The following is a 14,920-nucleotide window of genomic DNA, read 5'->3' as shown; positions in this document are numbered from 1 at the left end:
CAAAACTTTCCAGTAGGCCGATATGGGTAATTTCTGCTCACCTCTGACCTAGGGAAGTCTTTCTTACCTTTAATAATTAAATATTGGTTTTTGCCCTGAATAATTAGGTTTTATCACTTCCAAATTACGTTTGTGAGTATTTACTATTAAAACTCTGGATATTGCTATCCATATAAATGGCCAATCCCTCTTCGAATTTTGCTCAGTTGTTGGCCCAATGATCAGGGGGGAGGGATAGCTCAGAGGTTTGAGCATTGGCCTGCTAAACCCAGGGTTGTGAGTTCAATCCTTGAGGGGGCCATTTGGGGATTGGTCCTGCTTTGAGCAGGGGGTTGGACTAGATGATCTCTTGAGGTCCCTTCCAACCCTAATATTCTATGATCCTCACCAGGATTTGGTCACTTACTCCTTCTCTCCATCACATGAGTCTCATGCTATTCCATATTTTTCTGTTTTAAAAAAGAAAAACTTAATTTATTGCACCACACCCAAAGCTTTTACCGCTGCGGGAGTACTACATTCACGTATCTCACACGTCACAGAGCCTTTGGCTCTCCAACTTGCAAGATCTAAGTTAAGATCAGAGCCCAGTTTTTGGAGGGGAACATCAACATATGAGTTCATTTTTCTTCTGCAGTTGCTGGTAGAGGAATGTCTGGCAGGGAGCTTTTTCTTCCCCATCTGGTCCAGCTTCCAGAGAGAGGGAGAGGTCTGGTCTGTGAGTTGCAAAACTTGAAGAGGCCAAAACTGGGTGGTTTTTTTTTTTGTTTGTTTGTTTTTTTGTTTTGGCTTCAAGGCTGGTCCTGACCAATACTAAATGAAAAAAGCCTAAGGCTGAGAGCTGCTACCTCCTTCTCCCTCCTTCTGTCATTCAGTAATGTTGAATGAAACCACCTGCCCACGAGAGTGTTTTGTGTGTGTGCGTTAACAAATGTCCAGTGCTGTTCATCAGTTAGTTTGGAGAGATGCCCAGTAACGAGTGCCCTAAGGGGCCACAGAAATTCATTGTAGCATTGTTTTCATCAACGGCTAGTATTACAAATCCTCAAATGTTTCTTAAATTAGTTTAGTTTTAGATTCTATTTTATAATTGCCAAAGAGATAGAAGCAGATGTGAGGGCCAGGATGATTGGAGAACCTCTCCCTGAACTGTATCAGAAGGGTAGCCGTGTTAGTCTGGATCTGTAAAAAGCAGCAGAGTCCTGTGGCACCTTATAGTTGGGTGAATACCCACTTCGTCAGACGCATGTACTGAACTGACAGTCCTAGTTGACCTCCTGTATGTAAAGTGGTTTTCCCTCAAGGTAACAACATGAGGGTAAGAGCCTGGCTCTGGAGACCTGAATGTTGAGTTCCAGAATGCCCAAGTCATAAGAGGACATACATGTCTAGTTGCCAGAAAGATTTTAAAATAAAATGTGGAGCTTTTGGCAGAAGACTTTTTTTCTGTAAAGTGTGGTATATCCAAATGTGCTGATACCAGTATTTTATGTGTAGTTGTAATGTATGACACTTTTTCAGGCTGCCACTAGATGGTGATGATTGTGCATAATTTTACAATTGGGTCTCTGTTATTGTAGAAGTCTTATGGTGCTGTGGTTTTTATTTTTTCAAATTAAGATTTGTTTTCCTCAGTGCTGATTGTGTCATCCTTATAATGCTTACTATCTGATTCTTTCTTGGCTTCTTTGTAGATTTTAAAATCTACTAGTTTGCTAGAGCTGATTTAGCCATCCAGACATATGTGGTGATCATCTTCCACTCAGAAAATACCATTTCCGTCTTCTACCACCCTTTTTTTCTATCTCCTTATTCTGTGTCTATCTTCTTCTGAACCGGGAGAGGAACATTTATCCCTCTTTAAACTATGCACAGTGCCACTCCTTGGAATGGACGATTTGGGTGCACTGGTGATGTTGGAACTTGTTCTGTTTTCCCCAAAAGCAATGGAGTTGCCTGTGCATCCTGCAATGTAGAGAGTGGAAGTCCTAGATCTTCGTTACACACTGGAATGCTGCTGCATCAGCAGGATAGCTGCATTTAAAAAAAGTGTTTTTCTTGCTTATAACTTTGTAAAATATTGACATGTTAGTTTTTTTTACTATAATAATCTGTCATTTTTTGTGGTATAAAATAGCAACCAAAAAAAGCCCATACCACAGTTGAATCTGTATACAATGACACTTTCAGAGTACATGCTGGATATTGGGTTTAGAATGAAATTGACAACGAGGGAGGTGAGAATTTATACTTTTGTCCCCAGGTCTGGCCATTTGCTTCTCCAGATTGAAAGGAAGACTCACCTTAGCTCCTGGTGGACCTATTTCTCTAGTACATGCATGGAAATGTAGGGACCACATCCATTTCAGGTGTTTCTTAGCTATAACATCCTATAGCTGGTGGATTGTTCTGTTGATGTCCTCATGCAATATCATGATCATTTGTTGTTCAGCCATCAGTAAGGCTCTTAAATGTTGTTTTCAGGTCTCATATGTCATGTACTATACAGATAACTCATGATAAATGAAACACAAGGAGTGGAGGCTAAAGTTCTCATAGCACTCTTGTTCCCAGGTCAATCAGTTGGGACATCTCAGTGCTTGAATCGTGTGCTGTGGTTTATATGAAGAGAACTTTTTTTTCTCTTCATAAAGTCTATGAAGCTTGGTAGATAAACTGCAGTTCTCAACCTGAGGGATTTGTCAAATCGTTCAAATTTGGCCTGACCACTCCTCCATCATGATGGTGGGGTGGCTGAGCCAAATTTCAGTGAATGACATTGCAATCAGGCGTGTGCAGTCATTATCTCCACTAGCACTCTTTGATGCTGAAACTGAGACATACTGGCCAGAAAACATTGTAGAAATTAATGTGTTTTTAAAAGGTTAACTATGCACAGTTAGATAACAGGATCAAAGGACTGATTTACTTAAAGCAGAATCCCATTTATTGGAATAATTATATTAATGGCCCTCGTTCCATTGGAATTACATTGGAAATTCCCATTTTGTAAAGGGTGGGCACTCGGGGGAAAAAAGGGGTCGGGGAGGAGAAGTTGGAGGGATGTATTTTAAAAAATTTTGAGAACCCCTGATGTCATGGAACTGGTCACAGCAGGAGGAAGGAAGGGGAGAGGAGGGGCGGGATAGATTACTAGATGACTGTTTTTAACTTGTTTTTAAGATCACATTTAGGTTTTAGGTTTGTTTTTTTTTAAACTCTTTATGAATAGACATGCTTTCATTTGGAGGGATTCACTACATCAGTCTGGCAGAGACAAATGCCACATGTCTGGCAGTTTCAGTCAGTTTTGCTCATCAAAGTTCTAAATGTTCTGAGAGCACTTCTGGGTGCTATCTGCACATTAGAGTTATGGGGAGGTCTGGGGCTCACTGCTGTTGGAAATAATGAGAATGCCTCCTTAAAGGAGGGCAAGATGTTCTAACCAATTCTACCAGCCTGTGGATGTGGGGAGAGAAGCTTAAAGCAGGTGCCTATCTAGACCATTTACTTAAGGTACTTTATTTTGTAAAACTGTACTTCTTACTACAGACAGTACATCATATGTAGTGAGACCATTTAATGAGGCTCCATTGTAATACAAAAGTTCAGGGAAGCAGATTTGAGGTTGCAGTGGGAACCCCAGCTCTGAATTTCTTGACTTCCACACAAATAAAATCTCAACCTTAATGCATTGGGAATGTAGGTTTATTTTGATGTGCATGCAATTAGCTGTTAAACTCCACCAAAATTTATAAACCCAGTTTGCTTTTAATTTAAGACTAAATTGTACAGTGCAAATAAATGATATACTCATTAATATCTCTGTATATGCAAATTGTCCTTAGAGGCTTCCTATGGTCCTATTTAATCATATAATGAAAACTTAATTTTTTATTAACTACCTGAGGCTTGAAACAGGGAGGTGGATAGAAGTCTGTCAGAGATGAAATAAACTAAACTATTCAACAGGAAACAGCTGGACAGATAACCTCAGAAGTGCTGACATGGAGAGGTACTTAGTCTGTGATGGAGGCTTCCTTACACTGGATTCTCTAGAAAGTCTTGATTCTCATAATATGTGGCTGAGAGCTGTTTCTTAACTTTTTGGGGATTTTATTTTAAGTATTATTCGAGAATAAGAATGGCACACTCACTTTGGCCCCTGCTAGATCGGTGTGTGTTCCACAAATACGTTTTTCTGAACTCCACTTCTGAGATTTGTACAGTGGGCAAAGTATTTCAAATGAGTGAATATAAACATCTCTGCTACTACACTATTGTGATATCCAGAGACCTTAGGGTGGCAGTATTTACCATGTATTCAGAAGTGATGTGGCTAGGTGTAGATCAAGGCTTAGTCCCTTGCAATTAATAAAATGATTAAGGTTATGATAAAATTCAGCGACACCGTTATCCAGATCAAATACTCTAAGGCCTGGTTTACACTTAAATGACCTAAATATGTTGCTCAAGGCTGTGAAAAATGTCTTGCCATGAGCATTGTGGTTAGGTCGACTGAACCCCCAGAGTAGGTGCAGCTAGGTTAATGAAGAATTTTTCCGTCAGCCTAGCTACTGCCTCTCACAAGGTGGATTAGCTACCTTGACAGAAGGGATTTTTCTGCCAGTATAGGGGAGTGTGTATGCTATGGCATTACAACAGCACAGCTGTATTGCTGTAGTGGCTATAGTGTAGGCATATTCCAAGTCTATCATTTATTACAGCTGACCAAGTAAAAATTTCAGCATTTGACTCCTAGTTAATACAAGTAAAAACCAAAGTTTTCAAAAAAATAGCTTTTATATCTGCTGTACTATGAGACCTGCAAAATTTTAATTGGGGTTCAATTTTGCAGTCATGTTTAGAGATGAATGGTTTCACTGACTTAAATGGGAGATACATTTGCTGAATTGAGCCCTTCATTGGTATGTAATTTAATAATTCTGTTGATAAGGCTCTTTTTAAATTTGATTATAGTTCTTCTGCTTGGGATTATAATTTTGGCTCATCATTAATTGTAATCTTATTACAATGTGGCATTTATACATCTGGAAATAACATCTTGCCTTTTAAGGACAGGGGGAGGAAAAGGAAAAACAGTTAAAGCATTTGAAATTTAAAGTATTAAGTAAGGCTTTCATTTTTAACAGCATCCCTTATTTCCTCTACCACCACCACCCCCCGAGAGAGATTTTTAAAAGGACCCCCCCACAGCATAACTGGCTTTCTTTTAGGTGGAAAAAAGAGAAATTTAGTTGAGATTGGCTGGAGCTGTTCTTGTTGAAGTCTGATCCTATTTCCTAGAAAACAAAACAACACACACACACACACACAACAGTGGAGAGAAGAGAATAGCAAAGATAGAAGATGCAGCTTCTGTCTCTGGTGTTGACTTTTACTTGCAAACTCACTGCTGGAAAAACACAGGTCCAGCACAGTCTTATCTATCACTCTGAGGCAAAGTTGTACAGTGTTGCACTGTTCGATGCATTGCTTTTAACTGCCTTTTTCTGGTCACAGGCTCACAGTAATGTTGCAGAATACACAGTCTTAGCTGGTTAAGCCAGACTCTTACTAAACAGATGGCAAAGGAAGAGAGATAGGAAAAAGAAGATATAAGGTGGGGAAAGAGGAGAGCACATGATGCACAAGTGTGTCTGTGACAAAGTCTCACGTCCCAGGTGCTATTCAAGATGTAACCAATGATGGTGGAGGTAGCAATGTCATCTGGGTCCCTCAGGACATCTCTCAGGATTATGATGAAGGGAAAATGGTGTCATGTCAGATTTTGGGATCCCAGGAGATGGGGGATGGCAGCCATGATGGGGAAGCTTGCTCATTCCCATTCTTTCAGTCAGCCAGCATTGCGATAGCAGCTTCTCCCCCATCCCCAAACTCTCTTTCTGAGGACCCCAAAGGGAATGATTGGCAGAATAGCCCGTTCTCTCATATTGTCCAGCAATTAGGCCTAATTTCCAACACAGCAACTTTAGTTCATTGACTTTATTATAGACCAGTTAGCTTAACTTCAGTACCCCGAAAAATAATGGAGCAAATAATTAAGCAATGTTTTTGCAAACATGTAGAACATGGGTGGGCAAACTTTTTGGCCGGAGGGCCATATCTGGTGGGGAAATGGTATGCAGGGCCATGAATGTAGGGCAGGGGGTTGGGGTGTGGGAGGGGGTGCAGTGTGCAGGAAGGCGCTCAGGGCAAGGGGTTGGGGTGCGGGAGAAGGCTCAGGGCAGGGGGTTGGGGACACAGGGTTGGGGTGCAGGGTGCAAGAGGGGTTCAGGGTGTGGGCTTCTGCTTGGTGCCACTTACCTCGAGCTGCTCCAGAGTGGCAGCAGGGCTAAGGCAGGCTCCCTGCCTGCCCTGGCCCTGTGCCACTCCCGGAAGCAGCCAGCATGTCTGGCAGTGGCTCCTGGGGTTGGGTGGGACAGGTGGCTCCGCCGCATGCTGCCCTCACCTGCAGGTACCACCCCCGAAGCTCCCATTGGCCGCGGTTCCCATTCCTGGCCAATAGGAGCTGTGGGGGGTGGTGCCTGCAGGCAAGGGCAGTGCACGGAGCCCTCTGCCCCACGCCCCCAGAGGATCTGGGGGTCATAGTAGATCACAAGCTAAATATGAGTCAATAGTGTAGCACTGTTGCGCAAAAAAAAAAAAAAAGGGCAAACATTCTGGGATGTATTACCAGGAGTGTTGTAAGCAAGACATGAGAAGTAATACTTCTGCTCTACTCTGCACTGATTAGGGCTCAACTGGAGTATTGTGTCCAGTTCTGGGTGCCACATTTCAGGAAAGATGTGGACAAATTGGAGAAAGTCCGGAGAAGAGCAACAAAAATGATTAAAGGTCTAGAAAACATGACCTATGAGGGAAGATTGAAAACAATGGGTTTCTTTAGTCTGAGAAAACAATGAGAGGGGACATAACCTTTTATGTACTTGAAACCCGTTGTTACAAGGAGGAGGGTGAAAAACATTTCTCCTTAACCTCTGAGGCTAGGACAAGACACAATGGGCTTAAATTGCAGAAAGGGCCGTTTAGCTTGGACATTGGGAAATACTTAACTGTCAGGGTAGTAAGCACTGGAATAAATTGCTATGGGAGCTGTGGAATCTCCATCGTTGCCTAACCTGATCTTAATCTCCAAACACCTGTCAGGAATGGTCTAGATAATACTTAGTCCTGCCATCAGTGCAGAGGACTGGACCTCTCGAGATCCCTTCTTGTCCTATGATTCTATAACTTCTGGCCCCAGGCGTCTCTTGTTTACCAGGCATGATCTTAACACAGTTCTTGAACTATACTGGTAGGCCACCTTATTTAGGCTAATTCAGTCAGCCTCCCTTTTGCACCTTTTCCCATCAACATTTATCATTATATGATTGAAACATTTTGTAAACTTTGCCGCAGTTGAGTTCACAATTAGGGTAAGCTTATAGGCCCAGTTATCACAGCACAACCATGTTTTTGCCTTCTGTAGAATCAGGACAAGATTCAGAATGTTTGTTGGTTTGGGGATTTTTTTTTTATAAACATGCTGCCTTTGTTAGCTAAAACCTTTTGTTTTTAGCTGTGTGTAAGACCCAGGGCAGCTAGGTATCTTCTTGCATGGATGCTTGCTTAGATAATAAGACGCTGTCTGCAAGCAGCCCCATAACAGAGTATCCAGTAAAGACATTAATAATTAAAGTCATGCCATTCTAAAAAGTCTCTCTTGCTTGTCTTTTTTTCACCCTTCTTCTCACTGGTGTCTTTTGTCCCATTCATCTTTAACAGGCTGTATTGTTAACCATTTGGAACTTACTGTAATTTTCTTTTCTTTTCTTTTTTATCATGAAGGGCAGAGATAATTTAATATTAGTCTTAAACATTTCTGCAGAATGTCAAGGAACTATACAGTGTGGTCTGGTGACTAAAACAGATACTGGACTTCTGTATTCTTTTGCCAGCTCTGATGCTAATTTTGTGTGTTACCTCAAGTAATCCGTTTCCCTTTTCTGTGCTTCATTTCTACCCTTGTAAAGCGCAAATAGTACCTCCTTTGTGATGATGATATGGGCTTACTGTTTGTGAAATGTTTTGAGTTCCTTGGATAAAGGCTGCTTTAGATATGAAAAGTATCTATTTTCTTTTACCCCCATCCAGTTCAGCAAATGCCACTCCTGAATTTGAAGGCCGGGGAGGAGAAGAGCTTGCCACAGAGATAGTAAATACTCTCTACAGAATATTTAGCAATGAGAGCACCATAGACGTGAAATCCCTTTGTATTAATCCCAGAGAGCACTGCTGGGTTCTCTATGTTGATGTTTTGGTAAGTGAAGCAAAGAAGAGGTAATTTAAGTTCAAGGGAGTCTTCAAGGTACTGAACTACAGAACATAAATATAATTTAGTAATATTTTTTAAATATGTGCACAGTTTAAATATCATTGCAGGTCCATGCCTCACTGTAATGCGGGGGAGGAAGAGAGGAAAGAGGGGTGGCTAGCATAACTACTCACACCATCTATCTCTTGACAGTGTATTATTGCTGGTGGATCCTTGGAGCAGAACAAAAGCTTTATATAGAAGTGATGGGGCTTCCCCTTTCTCCCCCCCAGAAGGTTTAGATTTTATTATTGAAGTAAGTGTGTGTGTGTAGAGAGAGTGAATACTTGATCTCTTTCTAGAATGGAAACTAAATTTTGTTCTAAAGCTAACCTAATTAGTTGCTAAATCACAATAATGTGCTTAAAGTTCTAAAAGAGAGAGAGACAGCAAAACTTGAATACAGGTTTGGGAGCCAGGAACTCCTGAGCTCTGTTCTCAACTCTGACACTGACTGTGTGACTTGGACAAATCAATATTTCCCTATTTTGTAAAATGGGTAATAACTGGTAACTTCCTCCAACAGATGGATTAGTTCATGTTTGTAAAGTGCTTTGAAGATTATAAAGCTCAGTGATAAGTACAATTGCCAAAGCCAAATGTAGATCTCTATTAACAAACAAGAACATTCAGAATGTAGAGACCTAAATTAATTATGTATAAAAATACAAATTCATTATGTTCTTTTTTTAAAAAAAGGCATTAGTCTAATTATATGGGGATGTGCCTACTGTGACTAGCAGTAGTACAGAACGATCAGATTTGTACTGATGCAGTTTGTTACAATCTCAGCAGCCATCTTAGCAGAACCTAAAATAATTTAATTGAAAATGAAGTGCTGTTTTTGAAGAGTAGCCTGGGGAATTCAAATTATTTGGTAAACGTGAACAAAGCTACAGATTATTAGATGATATGCATATTTGTATAAAGTCAGAAAATCACTTTTAAAATCTCATGTCTCTTTTACTGCACAATATTTCGAACTACTTGTTTGAATTGTTCATGATACTGCCAAGTTTACCTTAGCAGTAATTCTGTAAACCTCCATGTGTGAGCAGATAATGTTAAGTATCAGAGGGGTAGCCATGTTAGTCTGGATCTGTAAAAGCAGCAAAGAGTCCTGTGGCACCTTTATAGACTAACGGACGTATTGGAGCATGAGCTTTCATGGGTGAATATCTTGCATCCGACGAAGTGGGTAATGTTAATGATGGACATTTTGAGTCTTCTTACTTAGTCAAATTTAAATTGATACACACACTTATTTCTATATAACTTTAGTCCTCTTAGATTGTTAAATATATCAGTATCTCAAAGCTCCTTATGTTATATACCTTCTTGATTCACATACTTCCTTACATGGTCAGCTTTATGCTTTTTGCCCAACTGAAAATTGTATTAGTAAGTCTAATGGAAATGTGTTCAGGACTAGGATTTGTGCTGAATAGAGTGTAAAGGTAGAACTCAGATTGTAAGATTTATTGTATTTAACTCTCTTGTTTCTTTTGGGGGTGGGTGGTGTGTGCCATTGAAGAACTACTTACTCCTGGGGAGTTCTGCACCACTACGCACATGCAGAGTTCATGTCCTCTGCAGATTTCTTTGCTTCCCTGTGGAAAAATGACTTTCTGACGGGGAAGCAAAGGGAAGCCACAAAAGGAGTCTTACACCCCTGGGCATGTCTTTTCAGGCACCCGTAGCAGCCAGCAGAGGGGGGCGGGTGAGGCTGGGGATGCCTCAGATGGTGGTGGCTCCTATCCTGCACCAGGCTCAGCTGCTAATCCCAGGGGGCTGGGGCGGAGAGGACAAGACTTCTTCCCCTGCAAGGAGCAGCCAGGACTGGGTCAGACCCACCCCCAGAAACCTCCCCTGGCGGCAGGAAGCTCCACCCCCTCATACTTCCTGTCCTCATCACTCCTCACCCATGGAGGAGGGGTTACTGTATGTGGAGCTGCTACCCTGTCTGCTCAACCCCCCCATGCATCCAGGCTCCCAACCCACCATACCCTCACCCACCCTGCACCCAGAGCCTCCCACCCCAAGCCCCCCCAGCCTGAACCCTAACCCCACCAAGCCTCACCTCCTGCACTTGGAGCCTCCCACACCCTAGCCACAACCCCTCTGCATCCGGATCCGCCCTCACCCCCAGCTGAGCCCCACGCACCCAAACCCCCAGCCCAGCTAGTCCCACTCCCCTACACTTGGACTACCACAACAAGCCCCTTCACCCAGACCCCCACCCCTGAGCCCCAGCCAGCTGTACCTGGTCCCCCCCCTACAGAGTCCCATTGCCTCTGCCTACGGAACCCCCAACGAGTCCCTGTGCATCCGGATTCTTCCCCCCTCCTCCCACTGAGCCACCCATACCTAGATTGCCCCACAGAGAACCCTCTCACCTTGCACCTGGATTCCCCCCCACACTAGGCCCCTTCACACTTGGATCCTGCCAGGCTGAGCCTGTCTGCCTGCCCACACCTGGTGTACCTGCATGGAGGGGCAGGGCCCCCTCATGTGGGGCCGGCCCAGCCCTTGCACCGTGTCAGGGTCAGGTGCAGCCTCACCGCTGAGTCCATGTCTTGGTAGGGGCTGCAGGGTGTTCTCCCACCTCTGTGCAGCCAGTGGACTGTGCTCTCCACTGCCATTCTGGAGCCTCCACATTTATTTATTGACCACATTTGCAGAATTATAAAATCTTGTGCACAGAATTTTTATTTTCTTTGGTGCAGAATACCCTCAGGAGTTACTACTTGTATTGCTACAGCAAACATCATTAACGTATGGATCTTTTCAAATCTCAGTATTTAAATTTACCAAGATATTTGTACTATTTCCTATTATAACTATAGGGACTACCATAAGGTAGAGTAACGATGTTACAATGCAGTAAGAGTCCAATATTTATAGGTATTTCTGCCATACTTGCTGTGTGAGTGCTCACTGTACTACATTTTAACGTTATACTAATGACTCATTACTGTGAAATTATCTGTAGTGTCCACACTAATATCAAGTGGACTTTGCTATTTTTGAAAGTTTAACGATGAGCAGATTAATGAGAGCACTTTTTACAGCATTTCCCTCTAGATGCATAAGAATAGCTCTTTTTCATGTTAGTGGGATTTGCACAGTAAATTGAGGGGAGAATAAACCTCATTCAGTTTCTGTCAGAAGTTTTAAAAAATACTGCATTCTTGGATATGCAATAGAGTGCATAGACTATATTGGTTACTAAAATAGCTTGTTCTGAAAGATATGGGGGGAGGGATAGCTCAGTGGTTTGAGCATTGGCCTGCTAAACCCAGGGTTCTGAGCTCAATCCTTGAGGGGGCCATTTAGGGAACTGGAGTAAAAATCTGTCTGGGGATTGGTCCTGCTTTGAGCAGGGGGTTGGACTAGACCTTCTGAGGTCCCCTTTCAACCCTAATCTTCTATGATATCTGATTTTGATGGATTCTCGCTCCATTTCTTATTGCCGTTCATATAACCATCCACAATTCCACAGAAGTATCTGAGTTTCAGCTCTTATTTGAGGGTAAGTTTTGACCAGTATATGCAACTTCAGGAAGAAAAGGGAGAAGAGATTTCTTTAACAGATGGTGTTGATGCAAAGTCACTCATCTAAAAAAAGAGATTTTTTTCTTTGTTAGTGGTCAGTATTTCGTCTCCAGTATAGTTGAGACTTGTCTTAGTTGGTTGCACAGTCACACTGTTAATGTTTAGTAGACTGAACCAACAGCAGTTAAGACTACAAATTTGCATGCAGAAGCCACCCAGGGGCTCTTGGCTAATGCTCTGGTTGTATAATAGTGATCTCAAAAGAAATGATCATTCTATTTTTTTTTTAAATGTAAAAAATTCCATTATCCATAGAGCAGCACAGTGAGTACAGAAACACCCTAAACCATGGATCTGCAATCTTTTCACACCTACAGTTTCCTTTTGTTGCTGATGTTAAAGACAGGCTTTTAGGAGGCTTTTGTCATGATTGACACATTTATAGTCATCTTCACACAAATTGCTCCAGCAGTCTGTCATATTGGATGGTGAGCATGAGTGTGTGGTTTTTCCACCTCCTTACAGCACAGTATACACATGGGAAGGCTACATTAGGCTCTAGTAAAATCTTAGCTTTTCCTGTTGAGCATCCATAGAAGGGGTTTTTCTGTCACTACTTACTTGGAGACTTTTCCTCAAGGAGGACTAGGGCCAGGCCAGGCTTAGAATTTTATTTAACCACTCTTGAGTTTATTGTGGTTTGCAGAGGAAGAGGTAGCTTTTTTTTTTTTCTTCCCACAACTCAAACAGCTGAACAGATTGAACAAACAAACATTCACCTTGTAGGAATGTTAATCTAAAATATATTGTTTTGAAAAAGTTGTTGTACCATGGGTAGCATGTTATTGTACCCTGGCCTGTAGGAGCTACTGTAATACAAATAATAAAAGTTTATATTGGAGGTCTGAACATAACCTTAACTACAGTACAGACACATCCTGTCTTTAAATAAAGATTGGTTTTATTGCATTTATCCAGTAAAATCCAATAACAACTGAAAATGACGGGCTAATTTCTCTGTATCAAGCAATTTTTGCATAGCACTAATTTGGTCACCCTCTGTCTTTTAGCTTCTGCTTTCACCTTTTGTCAGTTTCACCTTTCAGTTATCAGTCTGTCTTGGTACAAGTAATCAATCTGAAATATAACCCTTAGTTAATTTAGAGTTCATTTACTCATAGGCTTTTTAGTTTTCTATGTTGATTACATTGACCATACTTCAGAATTGTATACTGTGAAACTTAATCCACTATATTCACATGAGCCGAGTAGATTGGTGCATCCACGCATCTCCTGTTAAGATAGGGGCAAGTGCTTTCATCGGGTAGGTTTTTAAAAGAAGAAGAATTACATGGATTAAGAATGAATGCCATAATGCTCTTATTTTGAGTTTATTTTTAAATATTGCCATAATTACAGCTGGCTGAAACTTCCTACATTTCACATTTGACAAAAAAGTATTTTCAACAACTATCCCCCCTTCAATTTTCACTGAAAGTTTTAGAGTTTTTCAAGTAGCTGTCGTGGTAATGAATGCTCTTCTAAAAATAATCCTTACCACTGCATTTTTGTAATCACTATGCTGTGCACTGTGCTGTGTATATTTGATGGTTTTAAAATTGCATTTTAAAGCATTCACTTTAAAGTGCAATTTTGGAAAGAAACTGATACCGTATAGTTGGCTGTGACTTCATAGGTAATGTTGAGTATAATTAAATATAGAAAGTTTTTTAGTGTTTCAGTGTCACAACTATTTAGGGATTATTTTGATGTTCTTATTATAGTTTATGATTTTTGTGTTTTTTACCTCAGTTATTGGAATGTGGTGGCAACCTCTTCGATGCAATCTCTATTGCAGTGAAGGCAGCTCTATTTAATACGAGGTAAGGCACAGTTCTTAATTTTCTTGGGAGGATAAATACTTTCTGAGCACTTTTAAAGCTGAACCATTAAAACAAAAATTAAGGGATTGGATGTCTAGGTCAATTTACGTCCAGATACAAAACCGATCATTTACATCCAGCTGAAATGAATTAGTGATTTCAGTCCAATTTCTGTTGGGCAGGTATCCTCCTTCATGACAAGGATGCTTATTGGCAAAGAGTTGAAAGATTGAATGATCATGGTAACTGTTACCTTGTCATCCCTTTAAACATGGCTAACTTCAGAAAAAGCTTATTTTTTGGCAGTGGTGTATAATTATAAAGACCTTTGTGCCCTAATTTCCAGATGGGCTGAAGTCCATGGACGCTGCAGATGCCTGGCACCTCTGAAAATCACTTCCTCTGTCTGTAGGGCTGTCAGACTGTCACCAGCTCTAAATTCCTGTATTAAAAAAAAAAAATGAGTGTTTTTTTTTCTTTTGCATTAAACAACATGAATCATGGTTCATAGTTTCTTCACGGAACTATTGACTGAGAGAAGGAAAGTGTCACTGAGTGCCAGAGCTCACAAACTTTTGCACAAGTGCAATGTCATTAACAAAAACATCAATTTTGCTTTGCTACCTACTCTGCACATGGAGTGGCGCATGATGGAAGGCAGGGAGTCTGGAGCCAGAGGCACTTTGCTTGCCATTTCTTGATCTGCTTGCTAACGATAGCTAAATGTAGCAACATAGATTTGCACTTACAGGAGTAAGTTAGCCAATACTTCAGGTGAATGGGTAGGTTCTAAGTACAACCAGATGAAGAAACTCCCCAATAGGCAAGTGTTACATTTCTAGTTTGTCAATAAACCTTTTCAGCAATTCTTTCCATCAAGAATGTGATGAGTGATCTTGTGAACAAAAGTTGCCAAATGTTGCATAGTGAGACTCCAGAATAGCTTTCCAAGAGTTAAAGTTTATGTTGCAGGCACAAGAGGTCTGAAGGTGATCCAAACAGTTCTACAGCAGTGTATTGAAACTCCATTGGCTTCAGTAGAGTTACTCCTGAGTTACGCCAGAGTGAAATCTGATTGCAGCTCTATGGTTGGAAAGCAGCATAC

General features: G+C 41.2%; 1 protein-coding gene across 2 annotated transcripts in view; it reads left to right on the top strand.

Moving 5' to 3' along the window:
- EXOSC7 (exosome component 7) overlaps positions 1-14,920 on the top strand; it is a 34,569-nt gene that overhangs the window by 7,788 nt on the left and 11,861 nt on the right. For both annotated transcript variants that reach the window (XM_039524750.1, XM_039524749.1), the window contains exons 4-5: positions 8,158-8,323; positions 13,745-13,815. In XM_039524750.1, coding sequence (XP_039380684.1) covers positions 8,158-8,323; positions 13,745-13,815 — 237 coding nt within the window. The remainder of the gene's footprint in view (positions 1-8,157; positions 8,324-13,744; positions 13,816-14,920) is intronic.

The sequence above is a fragment of the Mauremys reevesii genome, linkage group 2 (genome assembly GCF_016161935.1).
Source record: "Mauremys reevesii isolate NIE-2019 linkage group 2, ASM1616193v1, whole genome shotgun sequence".
Taxonomy (NCBI): Eukaryota; Metazoa; Chordata; order Testudines; family Geoemydidae; genus Mauremys; species Mauremys reevesii.
The sequence above is the reverse complement of the archived record's forward strand: the minus strand, read 5'-3'. Positions and strand labels throughout refer to the sequence as shown.